General features: G+C 52.3%; 8 protein-coding genes across 8 annotated transcripts; 2 read left to right on the top strand and 6 right to left on the bottom strand.

Moving 5' to 3' along the window:
- Positions 1–635: 635 nt before the first annotated feature.
- On the bottom strand, positions 636–2,900 carry NEMAJ01_2024 (uncharacterized protein; the record flags this gene model as incomplete). Its single annotated transcript, XM_047915862.1, has 1 exon — positions 636–2,900. The coding sequence occupies one exon, from the start codon at positions 2,898–2,900 to the stop codon at positions 636–638; it is 2,265 nt and encodes a 754-aa protein (XP_047771819.1).
- Positions 2,901–3,559: 659 nt separating this feature from the next.
- On the bottom strand, positions 3,560–5,575 carry NEMAJ01_2023 (uncharacterized protein; the record flags this gene model as incomplete). Its single annotated transcript, XM_047915861.1, has 1 exon — positions 3,560–5,575. One exon carries the CDS (start codon positions 5,573–5,575, stop codon positions 3,560–3,562), a length of 2,016 nt encoding a protein of 671 aa, XP_047771818.1.
- Positions 5,576–5,641: 66 nt separating this feature from the next.
- Positions 5,642–6,394, bottom strand: NEMAJ01_2022 (uncharacterized protein; the record flags this gene model as incomplete). The annotated part of the gene is made up of 1 exon (XM_047915860.1): positions 5,642–6,394. One exon carries the CDS (start codon positions 6,392–6,394, stop codon positions 5,642–5,644), a length of 753 nt encoding a protein of 250 aa, XP_047771817.1.
- Positions 6,395–6,938: 544 nt separating this feature from the next.
- On the bottom strand, positions 6,939–9,704 carry NEMAJ01_2021 (uncharacterized protein; the record flags this gene model as incomplete). The annotated part of the gene is made up of 1 exon (XM_047915859.1): positions 6,939–9,704. The coding sequence occupies one exon, from the start codon at positions 9,702–9,704 to the stop codon at positions 6,939–6,941; it is 2,766 nt and encodes a 921-aa protein (XP_047771816.1).
- Positions 9,705–10,673: 969 nt separating this feature from the next.
- NEMAJ01_2020 (uncharacterized protein) lies at positions 10,674–13,223 on the top strand (the record flags this gene model as incomplete). Its single annotated transcript, XM_047915858.1, has 1 exon — positions 10,674–13,223. The coding sequence occupies one exon, from the start codon at positions 10,674–10,676 to the stop codon at positions 13,221–13,223; it is 2,550 nt and encodes an 849-aa protein (XP_047771815.1).
- An 88-nt stretch (positions 13,224–13,311) lies between these two features.
- Positions 13,312–15,765, bottom strand: NEMAJ01_2019 (uncharacterized protein; the record flags this gene model as incomplete). The annotated part of the gene is made up of 1 exon (XM_047915857.1): positions 13,312–15,765. One exon carries the CDS (start codon positions 15,763–15,765, stop codon positions 13,312–13,314), a length of 2,454 nt encoding a protein of 817 aa, XP_047771814.1.
- A 1,564-nt stretch (positions 15,766–17,329) lies between these two features.
- NEMAJ01_2018 (uncharacterized protein) lies at positions 17,330–20,056 on the bottom strand (the record flags this gene model as incomplete). The annotated part of the gene is made up of 1 exon (XM_047915856.1): positions 17,330–20,056. One exon carries the CDS (start codon positions 20,054–20,056, stop codon positions 17,330–17,332), a length of 2,727 nt encoding a protein of 908 aa, XP_047771813.1.
- A 1,171-nt stretch (positions 20,057–21,227) lies between these two features.
- NEMAJ01_2017 (uncharacterized protein) lies at positions 21,228–22,487 on the top strand (the record flags this gene model as incomplete). The annotated part of the gene is made up of 1 exon (XM_047915855.1): positions 21,228–22,487. The coding sequence occupies one exon, from the start codon at positions 21,228–21,230 to the stop codon at positions 22,485–22,487; it is 1,260 nt and encodes a 419-aa protein (XP_047771812.1).
- Between the last annotated feature and the right edge of the window lie 61 nt (positions 22,488–22,548).

Below are 22,548 nucleotides of genomic sequence, written 5' to 3'. Positions count from 1 at the left end.
GGCGAAACGCACAGAAAACACGCAAAGCAGCCAAAGCTTTGAAAAGCCCCGGCTCTTCTCCGCGCAGCACGCTGAAAGATGTGTCTAACGAATTATGTTTATTGGCTGCGCACCGTCATGTTTTAGACAGTGAGTGCTTCTGCATAGTGAGTGCAGAAAAGAGCACTCTTTGCGTTAGAAGACTTTCCCGGCCTACTCATTTCTGGCTCAACATACTTCTGGCGGAAGTCTCACACTGCATTTGCGATAACCGCCACTTCTACTGGAAGTACTCCTTCCAGGACTGCTGCGGCTGCGCAATCAGAGCCTCAGCCCTCTGCAAATCCTCCCCCGTGTGCTCTGCCCGCAAAAGCATGCAGATCTCTTCTAGCGCTTCCCGCGGATTGGACGCAGATAGCCACGTGCAACGAATTGGCCCTTCAGCAGCCCTTTTCAGAACCTTGCACATGTACAGCAGCTCTCCTGTTCGCACAGCGTGTTGTATGCTGGACGCATAGTTGCTCGTAATTGGTTATTGTTTCTTAGGGTTAATTAAGGAGCAATATAACCCGGACATTTGAGACAAATTAAATAGTGTCTATTTAAGCAGGTCGAAAAATAATAAACACCAATGTTTCACATGACTACTCCCTGCATTACAACTCAGCGTATCCCCGGAAACACTGCATTATTCTTCGGCGTGTAAGCCCGCGCGCCTCTTTTGCAGGATACACGTCATAGTCGGCAATTTTCTGCGAACACCAAATCTCCCGATGCAGTCGGTCAGACAGCTGCACCGTCGGACACAATTTATGCAGAGCCCCGGTGGCCACAGGCACCTCCAAGACCCTATACTGCGCTGCCATGTCGCCAAGGTCGATGCTCCCTATCACGTTTGCAATCAGCCGGCTTATTGGGTGTTCTGGAGTCAGCGCAATCTTCTTCTGCTCGGCATACAGCATAAGCGCAGAGACAAGCTCCTCCCTGATGTCCTCGCCCACAACCGGCAGCGCCAAAAGCACCCCATTCGGCCTGCGCCCGCGGCGCTTAACAGCCTTTCTCGCGGCCTCCTGCAGCTTTTCGGTTGTTGCGTCTGGAAGGCTCCGCCCGGGTGCCCCTATCGCCATCTGGTGCATGCCCTCCGCAAGCACAAAGCTCGAAAACCGCCCATACAGCCTGTATTTTGCGGCCGCCACATCCAGCTCCTTCTGCATTTTGTTATAATAAGGGCCAAGCCATGCCGGCCAAATAGATATCTTCGAGGAGCATTTTTTATCGGACGACATATCCAGAATTTGCTCGATACGCGGTCCTAATTTCACATGCTTTACTATAAAAAGATAGCGTTTGGGCTCTGAGCCATCCATTTGCTTCTCAATGGTCACCTCCACATCTTTGTCTACTGATATTGAGCACAGCAGCGCCTGAACGCTCTCGATCGCCTCAGAGGTCAACTCTGTGCTTCCTTTGGCGTCCATGGCCGCCTGGTGCGCTGTCAGCTCGTCCACCACAACCTGCGGCTGCCCGGTTATCTGCGCAAGCACGCGCATCTTGTTTAGGAACGTCGGCGCGGCATTCCCCAGCGCCTCCCTAAACTGCGTGTTCATCTTGAGCCACAGGTCCCTGTACCTCTGCCGTTGTGCGTCATTGGGACACTCCAAAGAGGAGCACTTTTTTTCAATGCACGCCTGCAGCTCACCAAAAAGCGCCCTGGTTTTCTCCACCTCCTCCACATTCTCATCCCCGCACAGAAGGCCCTCCAGGCTGTACGCATATTTTTCGGGGTCAAACGCAAGAAACGGCAAGAGAAAGCACTCTCCAATAAACCTGCAGTTCGTGCCGCGGGCGTCAAAGTATTCCTCCTCCCCGTCTGAGGCATCTTTTGCTTTATTCGGTGCCTCTGCTTCGTTTTGAAAGTGCTTAAACTCTTCCAAATGCTCCAAGGCCGCTAAAGCAGGAAACGTCTTTAGAAACGGCGCAAAATGCGCCTCTACGTTCAGAAGATGCTCTGTACACACAAACAGCCGGCCTGCCACGTTGCCCGGGTCCTCCATTCTCCCAGCCAGCCCCATGTCGTCTAAAATTACGAGTGCGCACTTCATCACAGACATAAGCTCCTTGGCGTTTTTCACGTACTCGCCTACATACGTGAGAATAAGGAGCTGCGGGCTCTCCAGAAAGTCTCCCGTTTTAAACTCTTCGTATGTGCTCGGCATTTTGTGTGTGCCTCTGTACTGCTTGAAGAAGTCTACCACCTGCCACGCCTCGGATGGCTGCTCTTCCCCGCTATATAAAGCTGCCCCTCCCATGCGGGCATCAACCAGCACGGCCTCGCTGTCTTTTCTTTCTTTTAGAATTACTCTGTTCCCAGCGGTCTCAATCGGCACGTCGACGCCCTCGCTCAGGAGCAGCAGCGCTGCCAGCACATAGTGCGCCTCTGTTTGCGTCTCGCAGCCCTCCCGGAGGAGCTGAATAAAAGAGCCTGGTCGCGCGCACTCAACTGTCACGCAGTCGTACTCCGGCCCGCTAGATTTCCGCAGCCCAAACATATGCAGCAGTGTCCTGTGGAACTTCACGCTGTATTCATCCTTACGAGCATCCATTCCCGAATGCAGCCCGTCCTTCTCCGGCTCTCTCGTATACGTATGCTTGCCTAAGTGCCTGTCCGGCACCAGACTGAAGCTTGTGTTCACCTTGCACGAGTACGCCCGCATTTTGTACGCATACCCCAGCCGGCAAATCTGCGCTATGCACACCGGGTGCCCCGCCCACCACGGGCTCACATACACGGACGCTCCGTCCACATAGCCCACAGTCTCGTCCAGGCACGCCAGCATCTCCTTGTGCGTCATGTATATGCATTTTGTCATCCGCGCTGCTGCAAGCAGTCCGCATAATAATCCTCCAAAACGCAATCTCATTTCTGAATAAAAATTCCTTTCTATTTATGCGTTTTGCTGTGATCAATTGATTGTGCCTTTTGGTCATGACAAAACACGTTATCATGCCTATTACGCGCAGTCTCTGCTTCCGCAGCCAAATCGGGCGCTGCTGCGCGCCTCTGCTCTCTTGGATTGCTCAGGCAAAGAAGCTGCAGCACAGAAACAGCCCGCACAGAGCAGAAAGGCTTCCAGAAGAGAGCGCTGCCGCATTCGGCAGCACCAAACTTCCCCTGTGCTGCATTCTTCCACCCGAAAACGCTTCTGCCCTTCCATTTCTTCCAACCCGGCAGCATCTCAGCCTCCTCCCCCTTCACACATTCCTGCTTCTGCTGCCCAGTTCCTCTTGGATTTCTTTTTTAGCGTAAAGCCCCCCGACGAAAAGTACTACATCCGGGCACAAACCACAGCAGCCTGCATCTTTTATGCCCGCAGAAGCACAGTGTGTTTTTGGATAGCGCAAAGGCTTGCTTTCAGCTTGCCAGGAGTCGGGTCGTGCCGCATGGGCATCCATTCTGCGCAAGTGCCCGGTTTTTCGGGCCGTGGCACAGAAAATCAAACAACAGGCATCTGCTCATGGAGCCTTTATTTATTTAGCTTGGCTGGCGCGCGCTTCAAAGCCGTCGCCACTACCGCAGATGCTATAACGCCCTATTTCTCTGCAGAGCCGTGCGCAGCTCTTGCAGTATGCGCTGCAGCGCCGCGAACTTCACGGGCCCGCCGGCCTTCTGCAGCGCGCTTTTTATACAGCTGTCCTCCATCAACTCGGCTGCCTTTTGCTGCGTGCCCGAGTCCCAATAGCACAGGCTGTCAATGTTGTCTTGAATGCACGCCAGGTTTGTAAGGCTGTACACCTGCAAAATATCATTGCGGCTTTTCGCCAGGCCCTCGTCGGCCAGCAGAAGCAGCAGAGAAGTAAAGCTTATCGTCTCGGACAGCCTTTTGGCTTTCTCTAGCTCTGCGCCTTTATGCCCTGCGCAGAGCAGCGCGCCAATCTCCAGCAGCGCCTCCGCAGGAGACTCAGCAAGCAAATAGTACGCTATTTTTTTAAGGGCATCGTGCCCCTTCAGATGTTTGCACTCGAACAGAGGCTGTTTGGCCTGCACGGCATACGCGCGGAGGTACTCCATGATTATCTTTCTCGTGAGCACCCTCGCCCTTTCATGGGAGTACAGCCCGTAATACTCAGGCGTTGGCAGGTCGTCTATGAAGTCTTTGAGCTGCTTCTCAGGCAGATGATGCACTGACGGGCGGAGCGGGCTGGGCATATTTGCATACATGGCTACACAGAAAATCTCGTCCCCATAGCACAGCGACTCGTAGTCCGCACTTCCTATCACATTTGCGGCCAGGCGCACTATTGGGTGGGCGGCAGTCAGCACAACACCTTCTGCGAACGCACACATCAGAAGCACAGAAACAGCCTGCTTCCGAAACTCCTGGCCCACAATGGGCAGCGCGAGCAGCACGCGGTTGGGCGCGTTCGGGCTGCGCTCTATGGCCTTTCTGGCCGCCTTCTGCAGCCTCTTGAGGGCTGCATCCGGGGCGTGCCGGCTGTTGCATCGCAAGACCATCGTGTCAAGGCACTCCGCAAACACAAAGCTCGGAAAGAACGCCTGCTCTCTGTAATGCGCAGCCAGCTGCTCCATGTCCTTGAGCATGCGCGCAGAAAGGCGCGAGCTTGGCAGATGGATGCTGGCCTTCGTGTACTGGCTGCAGAAGGTCACCTTGAGAATCTGCCTGCGGGCGCTGTCTATGGCCGGGTGCGTTAGTGTGAGCACGGCGCGGTTGTAGTCTGAGTTGTACAAGTAGCTCCAGACGTGCACGCCCGCCATTTTGCACACAGCCAGCGGGCGCAGAAGCGCGTAAATGTGCTCGACCTCGTTGCCGTGCAGAACTCTTTGGCTCATTTCTCTCCAGTCCTTTGGAGCCGGCTTCAGGCCCTCCACCACGCCCTCTGGCTGCCCAGTTATTTTAGCAAGCGCCTGCACCGAGTCCAGGATTCTTGCGCTCACATACCCTGTAAGCCTGCCAAACTGTGCCGGCACAGTGTCCCCCAAGCCCAAACACCTCCAATCTTCAGCCTTGAATGCCCCGAAAAACGAGCACGCTTCCAACTGGGCCTGCAGCTTCTGGATAAACGCCTTTGTGCGCTCCGCCCCTTCCGTGTCTCCAATCCGGTTCCGCAGGCCTTGCAGGTCGTACGCCTTTTTCTCGGGGTCGTATGCAAGAGCCAGAAAGAGCATGCACAGAGTTTTGTATGGGTAGTTGTATTTTGCACACGACACAGAGCTTTCTGTAAGAAGGCTTTTCTTGAACCGCTTCCGCCGCGGGCCCAACTCCACAAAGTCTCCAGGCGCCGCATGCTCGTCTGAGCCGCTGCCGTCATTTGAAAAGTCGGATTCGTTGCTGCATGCTTCGTATATGTCGGTGTTTAGCTCCTTCTGCAGCTCCACAATCTCGTCCAGGCGCCGCAGGCTCTCCATCTCCGCCTGCGCGCTGAGAAACGGGTCCAGGTACGCCCTGGCCTCAAGCAGCTGGCTCGCAGGCACAAACAACCGGCCAACCACGCTTTCCGGGCCTGCCATGCACTGCGCCAGCCCCATGTTCTTCAAAAGACTAAGCGCGCACTGCATGACAGACATAATCTCCTCCATGCTTTTTGCATACTCGCCTACATATGTAAGAATTAAAAACAGAGGGCTTTCCAGAAAGGCCCCCGTTTAAAATTTCTTGTGCGTGTCCGGCAGCCTTTTGGCGCGCCTATACTGCTTGAAGAAGTTTATCACCTGCCAAACCTCGGAAGGCCGGGCTTCCCCGTAGCACAAGGCCGCCCTCACCACGCACGCGTCCACCAGCACGTCATTGCTGTCTTTTCTTTTTTTTATAATCACTCTGTTCCCAGAAGTCTCAATCGGCACGTCGACGCCCTCGCCCAGCAGAACCAGCGCAGCCAGCACGTAGTGCGCCTCTTTTTTTGTTCTGCAGCTCTCCCGGAGAAACCGCGTGAGACACCCCGTCCGCTCGGACTCAATCGTCAGGCGGTCGTATGTCTGCGCGCCGACTCTCTGCAGCGAAAACATATACAGCAGCATCCTATGGAACGCCACACTATACTTTTCGTCGTAGCTAAGCACGCTGTTGCTCGCAGGATAGTATGCCTCGTCCTTGTGCAGCTCTCTTATGTGCATGCACGCCACCTGGCGCCCGCAGGCGCTGCTGCTCAGCGTCAGGGAAAAGCCCGTGCTCAGCCCGCACGAGTACGCCCGCATGTTATACGCATATCCCAGCCAGCCCAGCCGGTTCAAGCACACCGGGTGCCCAGGCCACTGTGGCCTCAAAATCACAGGAGTTTCTCCCACGCAGCCCACCACGGCGCTCAAACAGCCCACCATGCTCTCGGGTGTCATCTCTATGCACTCTGCGCCACTTGCTGTAAAAAACAGCGCATAGACTATACAAAAGCGTAATCTCATGCCCGAAAATTTTTTTTTGTTTAAATGTCTCTATGATTAGATGGGACGGCCAGCTCTTTGGAGCCGGCCACAGCCTTCAAGCACGGCGCCCTTCTGCAGGAGCACACATTGCACTGGAACAGCGGTGTAGCCCTGGCTTCTGCCTAGTTTAGCCTGCTTACGCGCATGCGTGCCTAGTCTGCCATTTCCGTACGCCTGCGCCACGAGGCTCCATCCAGCACCCGAGCAACAGCCAAGCACAGGGCACGGCTTTGCGCGTGCAGCAGCACGGCCTCTGCAGGGCCCGCTCCTTCTGGACTCACGCTATTCAGCTGTCCTTTTCTTTTCTCTGCTGCCAGCAAAAATAAAATCACACTTTATCACTTTCTGCACAAAAATTCGGCCCGCTTTTTATTTTTCTTTTTCGCGCGCATTCAGATACAAATTCTTCGCCAAGCACGGGCAGGGCTGCTTCCCCGCCTGCCTTCAAGCCCGAATAAGAAGGCTGCCTGGCCTGTGCATGGCTCCAAAAACGGCTGCCGGCTCAGCCTGCGTCCGCGATAGCTCAGCCACGGTACGCCTTCTCAAGAATTATGCACACGCTCTCAAGCTTCTCCTCTCCACCCTTCTGCAACAGCGCGCGCCTAATGGGGGAGTCGCTTCTTAAAAGAGCGCAGGCCTCGGACACAATGAACTGGTCGTACAAATATCCGTGCTTTTTGCCGTTTAGCACCTCGCAGTCCCCGGGCTCAATTTCATCATACATCTGCGCAGCAAGCTCTGCACACCCTTCTTTGGAGCTTGCAGCCAGATGGCTGAACCAAAAAAGCCACAGCGAGCTGGCAAACTCAGCAGCGCGCGGCTTCTCTTCTCCGCTACCCCCCGCCTGCACAAGCGCTCTAATCTTCTGCGCAAAGTGCACTGTGTTGTTTGCAAACATCCACTCGCACAGCGTGCTTGCAGAGGACGCAAGCAGCGCATGGCAATTCTCAAAGGGCAGCCCATGCGCTGTGTACTCCTGCAGGTGGTCCAAAATGACTTCGCACGCAAGCACAGCATCTGCGGCCTGCAAATGGAAGGAAAGCTTGCCCAAGGTGTTTATGTTTTTGTGGTACTCGGCACACGTGTCTTTGGAGAGCTGGATTTTCGGGGCTAGCCCCCGCTTGAGCCCGCTTGTGCACGCCACCAGGCTCAGAGCAGCCTGCTGTGTTTGCCTATCGGCAAGCGGGGCGCTTCCAAAAATGTTTGCAATAAGCCGAGCAAGAGGATGCTCGCTGTTCTGGACAAGGCGATGCCCGTGTATGTATATACCGTTTGCAAACACAACCTTATCTGCAAGGTGCTGCATGTGCCTGCTCAAAAACACACGGTTTACGCTGCCCGAGGCATCCTTTTCCATTTCCTCTGCCGCGCGCCTTGCAGCCTTCGCCACCAAGGAGCTGTCCGCACCATCCTCGCCCTCAAACGCGCATGCAAGGATGTAGTCCGACACGAGGTGGCAGATAAACGAGCGCTGCTCCCTGTAGTGTGCCACAGCGGCGCTTAGCCGCAGGGCCTCTTCCTCGGCGAAAGAAGGCGCAGGCAGCAGAAACTCTGTCGACGTGTGCCTTTTGTAAACATCCAGATACAGGCACTGGGGCTGGCTTTGGCTTTTGTGCCAGAACTGCAGCAAAATGCTTCCATATGCCTTGCAGTGGCCTTCGCTGGACACGCATGCCTGCATATTTTCGAGCACAACCTTCATGCGCTTGTTCACTGAAAGCCCAGACAGAAGATCAACAGCAAGCTTCTGCGCCTCTGAAAACACAGCTTCTATTGTGCTCTCTGTGCTTCTTTTGAGCCTTATCCGGAGAGCGCCTATTGCATATCCATGCGCTGGGAGCCTGCCGCTCACGCACGCAACCACGTGCAGCAGATTGAGCACGTCCGAGAGAAGCTCGTTGCCGCTCTCCAGGCAGTACACGACTTTCCCGGGCAGCAGCCCAGACACCACTCTGTTCCAGCTCTCAAAGGTTTCTTTCGTGGCGCACGTGCCGGGCTGCACGTTGTCGCGCTTGAAAAAGTTCCGCAGGTCCTGCGCCTCCGCGCAGTCCTTCCTGTCGCCAAGCAGCGCGTCTATGTCATACTGTTTCTTGTTCGGGTCGTATGCAAGGCAGCAAAACAGGGAATAGAGGCCTGCCTCGGCGCAGTTGCTGAACTGCTCGTCGGAAAACGCGCACTTGCTCCTGCTGTAGGCGCGCACCTGCGTGTAGTTTGGATTTGTGTTTGTGTCCCAGAACGGGAACCAGCTGCTTTCTGCCAGGCGGGCATGCATCTCTGCAAGCAGTTTTGTGTTCTCTAGTACTTCGCTGCGCTTTTCGGGGCCCACAAAGAATCGGGCGAGCGTTTCTGCGGAGCTTTCCATGTGCTCGAGAATTTTGTACGCACACGCGGCCACCTGCAGCGCGTCCTCCTTTGCCTCTATGTACTCAAACACGTACGCCTGGATCAGGAACTGCGGGCTGTCCAGAAAGCGGCCGCTCGAAAACTCCTCGTATGTGCGCGGCATCGGCACGGCGTTTTGGTGTGTCTGAAAAAACTCCAGAACTGCAAGTATCTCTTTGAACGGCTTTCGGCCCTTCTTGGCCTTCCTGCTGACAGCGCAGAGCGCGCTCGGCGCAGGCTCTGCGGCGTTTGGGTTTGCTTTTCCGGCCCCCTGCTTTTTGCAAGGGCATATCAAAATGTCCAGCCCAGAAGTTTTCACAGGAACAGCCTCGCCCTCGGCCAAAAGCAGCAGCGCGGCCAGCACGTAGTGCGCCTGCTCTTTGCTGCATGCTTCCTGCAGAAAGCAGTGCATAGAGTCGTGCCTGTTCACAGAGATGGCCAGTCTTCCGCCCGTGGACGGAAACATCTGTATCAGCATTTTGTGGTACGCTTCGGAGTACCTTGCCGCAGCGCTTGCGCTCTTTGCCGCGTATGGCCTGTCGTGCGCAGCGGCTCGCGTGTATTTGTATGCCCCGGGCTTTCCACTCTCCACAGGGCACACGTCGTATCTGACGTCTATCTCTGGCGCCAAAACGCGCTTGCTGTACATGTACCCCTGCTGCGCGTATATGTATCCGCGCAGAAAGTTGAACGGCCCGTCGGGGTGGACCAGTGCCGTTTTCTGCCCTGTTTTTATTTCTTTTGTTTGCAGCTGCATTATATCGTCAACCGATATTCGCGCTGCAGCCTGGCATATCAAACACCCTAGTAGCAGAAAGCAAGCCTTTGCACGAAAGGCAATACAAAAATCAGATTGTGTCTGCTGTCTCTTCAAAATTGCATTTCTAGAGGCACCCATCTGAAGCATTCAGCTCCACGGAACCCCAACAGATTAAATAAATACGCATTTAATTTATCATTGTTTGTGGCGGGGCAACAACACACCCGCATTTGTCCAAGAATAGACAACCACAAACATGACTTATGCGCACACCACATGAGCTTGCTGCGCCCCGGAAGGCAGCCTGTTGAAAGTTGCCAAGCCCCTGCAAACTCCAGAAGTACAGAAAACTATACGCCGCACCCGCAGAAAAACCTTTTCTGTATATAAGGGCGCAAAGACGGCGGGATAGCGATGCACGAGCCCAAACACAGCGAATGAAACTAAAGGTAGAAAAGCCCAAATGGTCGCATGTGAAGCGCTTGCAAATGGGCCAGAAAAGAGCACAAAGGAAGGAGGGCTTTAAGTCAAGAACGCGCCAGAGCTCTGCAATCCCAAAATTAGAATAAATCACTGACATCTGAGTTCTTTATGCGCATTTCTCAAATACCTCCGCCCACACACCTTTCCTCCGCCGCTTTTCTTTTCTTTTCTTCTATTGCCCGAATAACCAAAAAGAATAAAACACGGCGCCCTGCGCGTCTCCGCTAGAAAAAGTCTACACAAAATACCCACATTGTTTGCTTTATTTTTTTCCATACACCCCGCACCAAAAAACAGTAGCAGATTGCTGCGGGCAGCCAGAAGCAGCTGTGCGCATACGCCATTGACCAACAAAGCTAATTCATCGACGGCTTAAACTTTGTGCTCTTCTATACAGAAGCCTGCACCCCGCATAGCAGGATTGCTGGCACGCCAAGGCGCTTCTGCCCTGTGTGTTTCCAACAAACTCCCCAGAAGGCCCCCTGCAAACTAAGCTTTTGTCTGCCAGCGCATCCATGCTCTGCCCTTGCTTTTATTCCAAACATAAATACGCATGCATGATCTAAGCATAGAGCCAAATCAAAAAGTTCTTCTGGGTTAAATAAAAATGAGAAAAATCTACTATTGAATAGCATGAATAGTAGTGGCATGGAAAGATTTAGAAAATGCGCAACATTTTTTTCTATAGGGCATCTGCTTGTTTTTGCGATGGCCGCGGGGCAGGACATAGCAGCCAAAGGATGCGGCAGGGCTTTCGATCTGCCCAGGGGCAGAGCGCGCATTCTAAGCAGCCACACCCTCTGGCTCTGCAGGGCGCGGCTGCCCTCTGTGCGTGCGGCCAGCCTTACAGCCATAGAAGCCCACAGGTCTTTTGGAGAAGGCAGCACAGCAGGGCGCGGCATGGCGCTCCGCTCTGGCACTTTTTCCTCAGACGCCCACAAAAAGCGGCCTATTCGCGACGGCTCGGGCATTTCTGCGGTTTACACGCCGCTAGATGCTGCACACCCGCATGCAGACAGCTTGAAAGGGCAGCCCGGCTGCTGTGGTGCACTTGCGATTGTAGACACGCCAAACGCCTGCGCGCCAGAAACGCCCTCGCCAAAGCTAGACACAACAGGCCATATCCAGCGCAGCCTGGGGCATAGATTCCACAGAAAGAACTTGCATCTGACATGCCAGCTGTTTTTTCCCGTTGGGGCAAAGGGCGCCTATGGCGAATCCTTATGCATTGGCAAACAGATCCGGGCATCTTTTCTTTCGCTGAAAAAGAAAGATTATATAGAGTTTCTGTCTAATCTAGGGCCGGGCATTGCTGCCAAAAAGGCAGCACTGTGCGAAATCATCAAAACGCCAGAGGAGTACAGCTACTTGCAAGAAATTTCCGATTGGAGCAGCGCTCTGGTCTCTCAGACAGTGTGCTTTATTACGGAGGTCTCTCCGCCAGAGTTCGATCTTGCGCACTTTGACAGCACAGCGACGCGCTACATCCATCCTTTTGGTTCAAATGCGCAAGTTTGCTTTTCCTTGAAGAGCCACAGCAACCACAGAGAAATCGGCAAAAATCTGGACGTGCTGAAAAGCCTAGACTTGAGCAAGAAAGACCAAAGGCTTTCTGGCGCGCTGTGGTCTTTTTTCAACGTGCCCGAAATACTCAGAGACTTTTCAGAGTTCAAAATGGGGTTTTTGGCGTCTTTAAAAAAGAAGCACAAAAAGCTGCACGCGGGCTGTTCTCTGGAAAAGCATCTGCACAAGCCAAAGGATATTTCGGACTTTTTCGGTGCCCTAGAGTGCTTGTCTGGCATAGCAAGAAGCATATGCGCGCGCGCGGAAGAAGACATCGGGGCAACCCGAAAAGAATGCACCGGCATGGCAAAAAAGCTAAAAAAACATTTGGAGCAGCTTGCCTTCAGCGGGGAGCAGCACAGGCAGCCCGCTGATCACAGCTCTGCCAAAAACGCCATCGAGTCACTTTTCCGGGTTACTTTGGCGTTTTACAGCGTATACCAAAACAGCGTAGAGGGCATCCCGATCGAGGGCAGCCGTGTTTTTTTCCCCGAACAAATATATCTAAGCATTTTCAGCGTGGAAAAAGACCCTGGCAAAGTCGGGTACTGCCAGGTTACAGCAGAGCCAAACGACAAACAAAGCAAGGCCTGGGAGGGCTCTGCGTGCGAAAAGCCTACTTTGCAGCATGTGTACTATATAGACAACGAGGCGCAGGCGCGGAAACCTGTTATAGTTCCGTGGGCTGTCTCGGGCATTCCCTGTGAAGAAATAGCGAAGTACATTGCAGACATGTACAATAGGCCGCAGAGCCAAATACACCTGTTTTTGTTTGACTCTGAAATGCATAGTTTGGCACACATGGATCCGAGCAGCACAACATACTTTGGCGCAAACAAGTTCAGCAAAAAAATCCTGGTTTTCTACTACATATCGAACAACCCGACAGAAAACGCAAAGCTCCGGCTTGTCGAATTTAGGCCGCGCGAAGACAACGCCCCCGGGGCAGAAAGAAGCCGAGTCTGTTTTCCGCTGTTTCTCAACGATCTGATGTTTCGCCTAATAGACCATTCTGGCCACATGTTCCAAAAAACAGGCCCTGAAAAGGCTGCAGGGTTTGTTGAAAGCCTAGAGGGAATGGTCATCACGGCATACGTGCTTGTGCCGCCCCCGGGAAGACCCCAGGGCTACTATCCGCTAGCGGTGATAGACCTGGAGTCGGATCCATGGGACTTCGAGATGGGCTATGCCGCCTCCTCTATTCAAGTCTCCCCCACCTCAGCCTCGGGCGCCTGCTATTCAATTGCGTACAAAACTAGAAAAGTGCGAAGCGAGCCCTGCTACACTGTTTTTATAGGCGAGAACGCTGGATGCATACTAAAGCAGAGCACATATGAAGAGGAGGGCGCAGAAAGCGCTCTGGACAGGCCTGCAGACCCGCATAAAGCAAAGCATGCTGCCGCGCGCGCCCCCTCGTGCAGCCCGAGCCAATACGAGCCCGGCGCGCACCCAAGCCTGGCGCAGGGCTGCATTAAGCAAGGCGTAGAAAATCTCAGCAACCTTTTTTGGCACGTGGAGAAAAGCAGCATAAAAAAATGCATAGTCATGAGCCTTCTAAGCGCCAAACAGTGCAACCAGCTTGGCCTGCGCGGGGACCTTCTAAGGCTCCTAATGAAATAGGCAAGATCTACCCGCCGGCGGACAGCGAAGGCTCCGCATTTGCTGTACTTTCAAGCCAACCACATGAATGAATAAAGCATGTTTATTTCTAATTGTTCGAGCTGTTCGAGCTGCTGTCGTTTCTCGACTTTGCATTGGCTACCGCGCCAACAGAAAAGCAAAGCATCCCCATCGTCGCCAAAAGGCCTACGCATAGCCGGACTTTGCCTATCGCACATCCTTTAGACACCTTCTTAGGCTGGGCTGTGTCCAAGGACCTCTCGTAATCAAACAAAGCCAGAGAGTCGTTAAGATGGTTGTTCAGCTCGGCGTGTGCATCGCCCCCTTTCTTGGCGACATCGTCCAGAACATGGCAAACAAAGCTGTCTACCTCATTCACTATGGAAGCAACTGGCAAATGGAAGGAGGGCTCGGGCAGCGAGGGGCTCGTCTCAGTAAAGTCGACATCCATTTTTTCAACGATGTCCGGGTTTTGTGCAGTGAGCCTCATTTCCCGCTTTGCTCTTTGTTCCACCTTCTCGCTTATATTCTGCTGAACTATGCTGTTCACATACTCAGCATTGGCATTGGCAGCTGGAGAGTCTACATACGAATAATTGTTTTTCGTTTGGACCATAAACGAGTTGAGATCAGAAAGGTTGGGGCTCGAATTTTCTTCCTTTTCTTCCAGTTCATTCCGCATTTCTAGAACTATTTTCCAGTATATCTCGTCGACTTTGAGTATGTTGAACACTTCTTCGTATGCGTCGGCTAGCTTAAGGCCGCCCGCTAATGCGGCCTCAATCTTTTCCAGCGTTTTTGAAGCATGGCTCAGCTCAGCCCCGCTCGCGTCCAGCTTCCGGATCAAGGCTCTCCTTTGCTTGCTTTCGTTTTTGATTTCGTAAGTGTAATCTTCATGTTCCGGGGTTATAAATGGCTCTTGTAGCCGGAGCCTCCATTTTTCTTGTTCCATCGGAATGGTGTTCTGCAAACTCCTGAGGAATTCGACTCTGTTAAAAATTTTCGGCAGTTTCTCCTCTAACAAACGCGAACGCACGGATCTGTAAATATGGCCCAGCCGCTCCTTTTCTTCATCCCGCGCTTGCTCAGCCTTTAGAATCTGTTTTTTCAGGGCCAATTTCTTGAGGCTGTTTTTTCCCCCGTTTTCCAGCTGGTCCTTTAGGCTTTCGATATTGAACTCAATGTTTTCGATCAAAAAATAAGAAGAGTTATACGCATCAACTAGCTGCGCATTCAAACGGGACTCGACTTCTTTTTCGAATTCCAGAATGCGCTTTAACCCATTCAACTCAGATATTTTCTTTTCATCCTCGCGCATTTTCCGCTCTAGCTCTTTAATGTGCGCTCGATTTTTTTTTATCTCTTTGTTTTCTTTTTCTCCTATAACGCGGTCTATCTCTTCTATCTTCTGCAGTGTGCAGCACGCATCGCGGTGCCGAGCTTCCATGAAATATGTCCTCGGGATAGACGGCCCCTGATCGGAGCTCACCCACGCCTTTTCATCATCGATCGCCGACATAAGCTCTCTCCTTAGAGTTTCGAAGGGCTTGACCGATGGGCCGCCGCCTTCGTTATTGAAAGCCGAGTCTTTGTACTCTGCGGGCACATATGTCTGCGCCTTTAGTTTGATTATTAAGTTGTTTAAATCCGCCCTTCCCTTTTTCCACACTTCTAGGATTTCTTTTATACGGTAGTACGCGCCTTTTTGAAAATCCATCAGCTGGTTCAAACAAAAAACGTGCCGATTCCCCTTAAAAACCGCATTTTCACTCTCTGTTACATGAACTGGCCACCTTCCTAGCTTCTTTTCGTTTTGTTCGCGCTCAATCGCATCAAGACTGTTCCTATAAGCAAGCGTGCTCACAAAGAGCTCGACGCGCTCGCTTTTTTTTTGGTTGACATTTTCCATGCAAGCTTTCATACTGCTTTTGCTGCCCTCTACCCTCTTCAGACTTGATTCTTTTTCCAGCGCACACGTGCTTAAAGCTTGCTCCAACCTTTGTATCTCCAGCTTAGCGCCTCGACTGCTTTCCTCCGTGGATGTGCCCATGCCCTCTGCAATATCCCTTCTTATGCTTTTTATAAGAATTTCCAACTTAAGTACCAGGGCTTTTCGATCCACAATGTCGGGGTCTATTGCTGCAGGCCCGACACTGATTACCTTGCTGGCCAACAAATCTCTTTCGGCAGCAGGGAGTTCTGTGGTCATGATCTCCTCCATTCTTTTGATGGTAAGTAGTTGGTTTGTGATTAAATTGTGCTCGTCCAAAGACCTGTCCACTCTCTTGTATGTTATGTCAACTTCCTCTCGGATCAGCCTCCAAACAGTTATGTAAATACGAGTGCGCGCAATATCTAGAACCAAGTCGGCTTGCTCTCTGGTCAGGCCTGCGCAGTTTAGTTGTATGTTCTGGCATATTATTTCTACAATGTCCTCAACATTCTTATCCATGGAATTTAAATTATACAAGCAAAACCCATTGATTTTGTTCTTTAGCCCTTGAACATTTAGCGTTATTTTGTTTTTCTCTTCTTCTTTCATATTTTTTAAAAAATATCGTGTACTTATACTTATACTCAACTTTGCGATCATTATCAAACAATTCGGGTTATATGCTAAAAGCACAGTTGCTCGTAATTGGCTGCTGCTTAGAAAGGCCTAATTAAGGGGTTACATAACTTAGAGGTTGCGGGGTATATTAAATAATGCCTATCTACGCAGGCCGAGAAATAACAAAGGCTGCAGTTTCACACGAATACTTCCAGCATTGCAACCATGCGCATTGGCAATTGACAGTATGCATTTAATTAAAGCCGTTTCAGCCAAATCAAAAAGACTTAAAAATATTAAAAATGTTATTGAGCTCTCGGCGCACAAATAGAGTTCCAACTCTATGCATGTCCTTTGTCTTCTGAGCAACTGTACCTTTACAGTTTAGCAGGATTCATCTTGTTTGCCCATGGCGAGTCATTGCGTCTCCCTGCTTGGGCGAGAGCAGCGTTGCACGCAAAGGCTTGGCGTTTACATTCAGAGCTGGCTATAAAAGGACACGTTCTCTGGGCTTTAAAGGAGAGCGCGCGCACTACGATTTTAGCCACGGCCGTTTTCTGCACAGCATGCTTCAGATGGGAAACGGAAGCCAGCTGGCCCGCTCAAAACTCCCTGCAGCTGCACAATCGGCTCCAAGCGCTGCATTGCTTGCGCTTTCTTTCCTTGTTTCAAAGACCCCAGCTTTAGAAAACTTTTCTCTCCCTTGCGGGCTTTTCGCATTCCAAATGCGCAAGCAGGCTGCGGGCGCCTTTTAAGAAGACTAGTGCACTTTGCGCCACTGCTTGCTTCTCTCGCTTTTCCAAAGCACACGCGCCCTGCATTGCTTTGGCCCACGCACACCCGCTTGCTCTGCAGAAGTAGGCCTGCCAGAGCATGGCATGCCTTCTCCTTGCTGTCTGAGCGGTCTGCGCCCAAACAAGTGTGCTTATTTGCCCTGCCGAAACACCCAGCCCTATGCTGTTTGCAAGCGGGCGGCCTTAGATGCGCTTGCGCTGGCTTTGGCTCTTCTCATTCCAGCGCTATATACTTCCCCGCCCGGACTGGGCTTATGTGGGGTTGGCAGAGTGCATGGGGCACTCGCTTTGATATTTTACACCGGCATGCTCTAAATAAACAAGTAGATTGAATTCGCGTTATTCAAGTTATGTGTGCCGTAAATTTGGGAAAAATCCTCCTGCTGGCCTAGAACAAGCTTCAGTAAAGATTTATTGAATTTTGGCGTGCCCGAGCTTCGACTAACCGTGCATGCGCATCTATGCTTGGCGCGTTTGTCTGCATGCTGCGCAAAAACAAAGGAACAGCACCCTGTGCGGCATTGCGCGCCAGAAAAGCTCCATGTTTGCAGCATGCGATGTGCCCGCTTCCTTTTGTTGGATATAGGCGCATGCTAGTTCAGCCCTGGCATATACGCGCCTTCTACTCTTTAGCTCGATGCCTTGTTGTTTTCTCTGCTTCCTCCCGGGCGACAGTGGCTATGAGGCGCCGCTCCTTGCGTTTTTGAAAGCAGGCGGCTTGGCCGCCCAGCCATGAAACTCTCATGTCTATTGCCCTGTGGCTATCCTTTTAAAATACTCAGAACCTGCACAAACTTGTGGTTTCCGCCATTTTCAACCAAGGACTCCTTCATCAGCTCCATTCTCTCCACGATGCCATCCTCTTGTGGTTTTTCCCAAATGGCCCAGAACTTTTCAAAGACCGGCGCGTATCCAGCACTTAGGTCAATGGCTTTGTATATTTTTATGGCCAGCTCGTGGTCGTCTTTGCGCCTCGTCGCCGAAAGCCACAGCCATGCAAGGCTTAGCACACAGCTGTGCACCCTTGCCTGCTCCAGATCTTCTGGGCCCACCCCTTCTAAGAGGATTTGGGAAATCTCCTCTGCCTTGCACGCTGTTGGCTGTGCAAAGACATATTCAAAAAGCTCGCACAGATACTGCCTGTTGTTAATAATTCTGCAGTGAAAAAAGGGCCTCATTGTCTTTTCCCTGTACGCTCTAAAATACTGCATAATCGTCTGCCTGCAGGATATTTTTTGGTCTTCCTTGAATGGCGTTAGTATCTCCAGCAGAGGCGCGTTTGCAAAGAGATCGCGCGCCATGGGCGAAGAAAGATGCACCAGCGGACATAGAGTCTCCAGCATGCCGGTGAACGCCAAAACGCCTAAAGTCCAGCACCGAATTTCTTTGTTGTCCAGCGGAACGCTTCCAACGACGTTGGAAACAAGAAGTGCAATTGGATGGCTTTGTGTCAGCTTGATGCCGCGCCACATGGCCTGCAGCAAACAGCCGCAGATAATATCTATTTTGTACCTTAAGTCTTGAACAGGAAACACCAGAAATATTCTGTTTGGGCTTTCAATGGGCTTCAACACTACGCTTTCTATAGCAATTTTCAGCTCGATGCACCGAAGTTCTGGCTTGACTAGGTTGTGCTCTAGAATCTTCATGTTAATGTACTTGGCAAGAATGCGGCCGCAAAAGCTGTGCTGCAGCATGTAGTTTCTCTTGTTTCTTAGCAAGGCTTTTGTCTCTTCAGTGGAAAAAGAAAGCCGGGGAAGAATTTTCTGTATAACTCCCATGTGCCCCCCTGCAAACACAAGCTGCAGCTTTTGCTCTGGTGCGCCGTCTTTGTCAAAGTGTGTCAGGCACAGCAGCTCGTTCATTCCATATTCTCCATGCCCAGGCCCAAGAACGTTGTTGGTGCGCGCGGCCTCTACCTTTATCTGCTTGTTGACTGCCAGAGAGAGAATGAGATCTTGAATGCACTCGCGCACTTTCAGCCCCGTTTTGGTGTCTAGCAAACAGCCTATGCCCACAACCTCTCTGCACCATTGCATTTTTTTGACTATCGCGGCAGGCTGCCCAGTCATTTCGGCGGCTGCGTACAAAAAGTTCAGCATTCCCGAGCCCGCCCTGGACAGGCTTTCTGAAAAGCTTGCAGCATCTCTGTGCAGAGCATCTGGAAACACCGAGTTCCACGACAAGTCGGCTTTGTGCATTGCAACCTTCCTTATGTACGCGGTCTCTTTTTCAAAAAATGTCTGGATAGCCCCGGCTTTCTCCCTGTCAACTGCCGTGCTTAGCATCTCGTAGATGTCGTAGTTTTGCGTTTCTGGGGAATACGCAAGACACAGAAAAAACGCATGCATTCCTTGCTTGGCGCAGCAGCCAACTGACTTGTTGGGAGGCTGCGCGCCATCGATCGCCTTGCATAGTGGGTTTCCACAGATACCCTGAGCGCTCCGCATGCAATCTGCCCTGTCCAAAGTCTCCAGGCTTTCTTGTGCGTTTAAAACCGGCACAAATGCCTCTAAATTCTCCATGTGCATTTGCATGTTTATAACGGGCGCCAAAAGCCGCAGCGCCGCGCTCATGCTTTCCAAGGGCATGAAAATCCTGCTAAAGGCTGTGTTCTTCTCTGAAAAGTCGCAAGCCACCCCCAAGCGATCTAGGAGCTCATACACGCGCATCAGAAAACATGTCATTTCCGGCATGTCTTCTATATACTTGTTTATGTATGAGTTTATCAGAAACTGTGTGCTTTCCATGAACTCTACGGAGTCGAACTCCTGGTGTGTAGCAAGCCTCTTTCTGCCGTCCTTGTGTTTTTTGAAAAACTGTATGACCTGGCACACCTCCAAATGCGACGCCTCTGGGGCGCCGTCGTCTCGGCCCTCCGCATCCACCTCCACTTCCAGCAGAATGCTCTTCTGCTCCTTGCCGTAGAACAGCACAACGCGCGACCCACTCGCCTCAATCGGCACATCCACGCCCTCGCTCAGAAGCAGCAGGGCCGCCAGCACGTAGAGCGCTTCTGTCTTTTTGCAGCTATGTGCCAGAAAGGCGGTGAGAGAGTCCCTGCGCACGGCCTCAATGGAGAGACAGTCCCCGGTTAGCGACGGAAACATCCGGAGCAGCGCAGTGTAATACTCCTGCACGTACTCTGAGTTGCAATCTCTTTCTTTTGTGCACGCGTGGACGCTGTCGCCCTGCGGCTCTCTTATATATATGCATTCGTCCTCGCCGGGGCTTTCGGGCCCAGACGGCACGATAGTGTATTTGGTCTGTATCCACGGCGAAAAAAAGCGCATGTTGTGCATGTACCCCAAATGGCTGCACATGTATAAATAAATCGGGTTTCCTACCCAGTTGGTGTTTACTACCACATGGGGCTTTCCTACGCCGCACAATACAGACCTTTGGCACTCAATCGAATCCATAAAAGAGATGGCCCTGCATATCCCTAGCAGCACAGCAAGCACGCTTAAAAAAATGCATGTCTTCATGCCCGAGATAAAAACTTTCTTTTTATATTTCTGCAGCCCTTCCCTACAAATCAATAGAAAACCCGCGCCACGCCAACGAATCCCTGCTTTTAGACAATGCAGCATGCAGAAATGCAGCTCCAGCAAAATTTTCTAATTCCCTAGGTTATAGGGGCGGGCTGTGGTGCAATAGAACAGCACACGAATGCACATATGTCTGCAGCGGCTGCGCATGCTTGCATTTTATTACGCCATTTGAAAATGGCTGCAGACCGTAGCTTTTGCGTGCATGTTTTCGCGAAATTCCAAACAAGCATGCGTTGCTGTTCGATTTGTTGATTGGTTTTGCCATTCGGGTTATCCGGGTTGTTGTCTAAGACAAGTTCCAGTAAAGATTTATTGTTTTTTGGAGAGGCCCGGCTACCAATTTTAGACTGAGTTGCATTTATGCTCTGTTAATTTCTGTGCATCTGAAAATTGAAACTGCTCTTGCATTTATACTTTGAACAGCCACTACAGATTTCAGCCATCCATATCGATAGAAAATATGTCTCAATCGCGATCTTGGCCTTCTCGACAGGCGCTGAAATTCTAAAAGGCACAAACTTCTTATGCGCACTTCTGTTTCCAGCATGCCGGGGCCCATCCACGGCCTTTCGCGGGTGTGTGTCGTCGCTGTCTGGTATGCTTCGGGCATATTCTATTAGTCTCACCCGGGCTTACATGGTTGCGTGGTCCAAAAAGCCCTGTCGCGCGGCCCTCTTTCTTGCGGCGACTAAAACGGTTAGGAGTGCCGCACAAAGAGGTAAAAACTGCTGCAACTCTCTTCCTTGCTGGGCGCCTTTTTCTCGCGCATCTTGGCGTTCTGAAGGCCCTGCGGATCTTTGAAAGAGTGCCGTGCCTATGCGGTGTTTCTAGCAAGCCGCAAAAGCCGGTCGATGTGAAGAAATTTTCCAACCAAGCACACTTTTTTTTCTTTTACAAAGTCTCTAGCTTTGGAGACTTACGTAAAGTTTGCACGCTTTTCCAACGCGCCAAGGGGCTGCAAATTTTCTCCGGAAAAGCGCAAACACGCAGCAGGGGGCGCGGAGAGGCGCCCAGCAAGGAAGAGCGCGCGGAAGGCTCTGCGTTTTTGCGGCCCAAGCCCGCAGTCTGCACACATACAAAGAGAACGCCCAAATATTTTTGCAAAATGCAGCTAGAGGACAGAAAAGAAAACCGGCCGAGCGCAAACGCAGAAGAAAAGACAAAAAAGAAAGACTTTGGGCTTCCTGCGGGCATTGTGCAGCAGTTTGAGGCACGCGGCATTGGGCGCGCGGAGCTTGCGAAGATGGAGATAGATGAGATTCTTGCGCAGATGAAGCCGCTGGAGGGCAAGGCGCTGAACAAGGCCATACAGACGATTCTAAAGACCACGCACAAGATCGAGCAGCTAAGAAGCCGGCTGCAGATGGTCACCGGATGGGCAGATGAGAGCGGCGCGGAAAGCGACGTCGAGGCGGTGATGAACAGCATACTGTACGCGCACGGGCACACGGTTTACACGGGAAAGGAGGGTGCGCTTCTAGAGTTTGCGTATACGCTGGCGACAGAGGCCGAGCACGCAAACGTGAAGAGCGCAGGGCGGCTGGTGCTTGAGCACCTCCCGCTCGCAGAGGAGGAGCTTGCGCGCGCAGTTCTAGAGAAGCTGGCAGGATTTTTCCCCGACACGGAGAACCTGCTCCCTGGGCAGGAGGACCGGATGGAGCAGCACATCTCGCTCTTTGCAGGGACCCGGCAGAGCAAGGAAAAGCTGCGGATATACGTCTCTGTGCGGGCAGAGGCGATCCTGGTTCTGGCAAAACGATGCAAGCGCCTGGAGGGAGCGTGGAAAATGGTCCTGGGGCTATACAAGAAGATTGACGCGGAAAGCGCGCCCATGGAGAAAGTCCGCGCGCTCGGGCTGGCGGTGCTGAGAACTCTGAAGGGCGAGAGCGAGCTGGGCGACGCGTGCTCGCAGTACGTGCAGAGCATGCGGATGGGAATGCACGACTTTGTGTACGGGCAGATCCTCCTGGGCGCGCTGCAGGCGCTGGAGCAGAGCGAGCGCACCGTGCACGAAATAGAGAAGCTGGCAATATATGCGCTGACGGAGAGCAGGGCGACGGTGCACTCGCTTGAGGGCCTGGGCATAGCCCGGCTTCCTCGGGAGAGGGTGCTGTCTATTCTCGGGAAGATTCGCGCCGAAAAAATCAACGTGACGTCCAGCACGCCCGTGATCAAGCAGATACTGCGTGCCATGAAGCACTCGCGCAAAGACTTGGCTGTGGTGGCAGAGCACATTGAACGGGTGCTGGCTGTGCGCAAGCACAAAGGGCTGGGCGATGTGCTGAAGCATGTCCGGGAGAGCCTTGGCAAGGAAAGGCCCGAGCAGGGCGTAGAGGAGCAGGCAAGCCTGGAAAAGACCCTGTAAAAGCGCCGCGCAAATACAGAATATTAATAAAAGAAGTCTTATGAAATGCGCAGGGGCCTGC

This window comes from Nematocida major (assembly GCF_021653875.1).
Source record: "Nematocida major strain JUm2507 chromosome Unknown 2437, whole genome shotgun sequence".
In the NCBI taxonomy this organism is placed as follows: Eukaryota; Fungi; Microsporidia; genus Nematocida; species Nematocida major.
Note: the sequence above shows the minus strand (reverse complement) of the source record. Positions and strands in the feature narration are given on the sequence as shown.